The 486-nt window shown below is 30.9% G+C and overlaps 1 protein-coding gene across 1 annotated transcript; it reads left to right on the top strand.

Moving 5' to 3' along the window:
• The first annotated feature begins 14 nt into the window (after positions 1-14).
• Positions 15-483, top strand: LOC113464056 (uncharacterized). Its single transcript, XM_026811752.1, has 2 exons — positions 15-242; positions 284-483. The coding sequence occupies exons 1-2, from the start codon at positions 140-142 to the stop codon at positions 481-483; spliced, it is 303 nt and encodes a 100-aa protein (XP_026667553.1). The 5' UTR covers positions 15-139.
• The last annotated feature ends 3 nt before the right edge of the window (positions 484-486 follow it).

Consider the following 486-nt stretch of genomic DNA (forward strand, 5'->3'; position numbering starts at 1 on the left):
GGTTTATATATTGTTATAGATTCCATATGAAGAAAATGATTTTGAACTTGCATTAGCATTGTCAAAATCGCTTCAAGAAGCAGAAGAAGTAGATGCAATTAATGAATGTGAAATATTACCCGAAGTATCAGATCCATTTATGACAGATGTAACTGAATCAGCTCATCAAGAGAAAAAAAGAGCACAATTGGAAAGATTTGGATTTGCAAATAGCAAACCTCCAGTAGTGAAAGCTAAGAGGAGTATGTTTACGTCTTCTTTTTATTAAAATTATTCTTACTAGGAAAAAAAAACGAGATAACAGTACTTCAAACACGTACTACAGAAGAACGAAATCGTATTTTGACAGACAAAATTTCAGAAATTCTCATGGGAAATGAATCAATTACCCAAAATCAGAAAGCAGAAATTAAGAGCAATGTAATTAAGAAGGAAATTCATTTGCAAAGTCCTTTGCTACAGGAAATTTATAATAAGGTATAAACA

The sequence above is a fragment of the Ceratina calcarata genome, unplaced genomic scaffold (assembly GCF_001652005.2).
Source record: "Ceratina calcarata isolate Rehan_Ccalc_2016 unplaced genomic scaffold, ASM165200v1 scaffold244.2, whole genome shotgun sequence".
NCBI lineage: Eukaryota > Metazoa > Arthropoda > Insecta > Hymenoptera > Apidae > Ceratina > Ceratina calcarata.

Bases quoted from the DNA above. Each gene is read 5' to 3' on its own strand.
- LOC113464056 (XM_026811752.1), top strand. From the start codon at position 140: ATGACAGATGTAACTGAATCAGCTCATCAAGAGAAAAAAAGAGCACAA. The intron at 243-283 runs GTATGTTTACGT...TATTCTTACTAG, and splicing joins AGTAGTGAAAGCTAAGAGGA to GAAAAAAAAACGAGATAACA.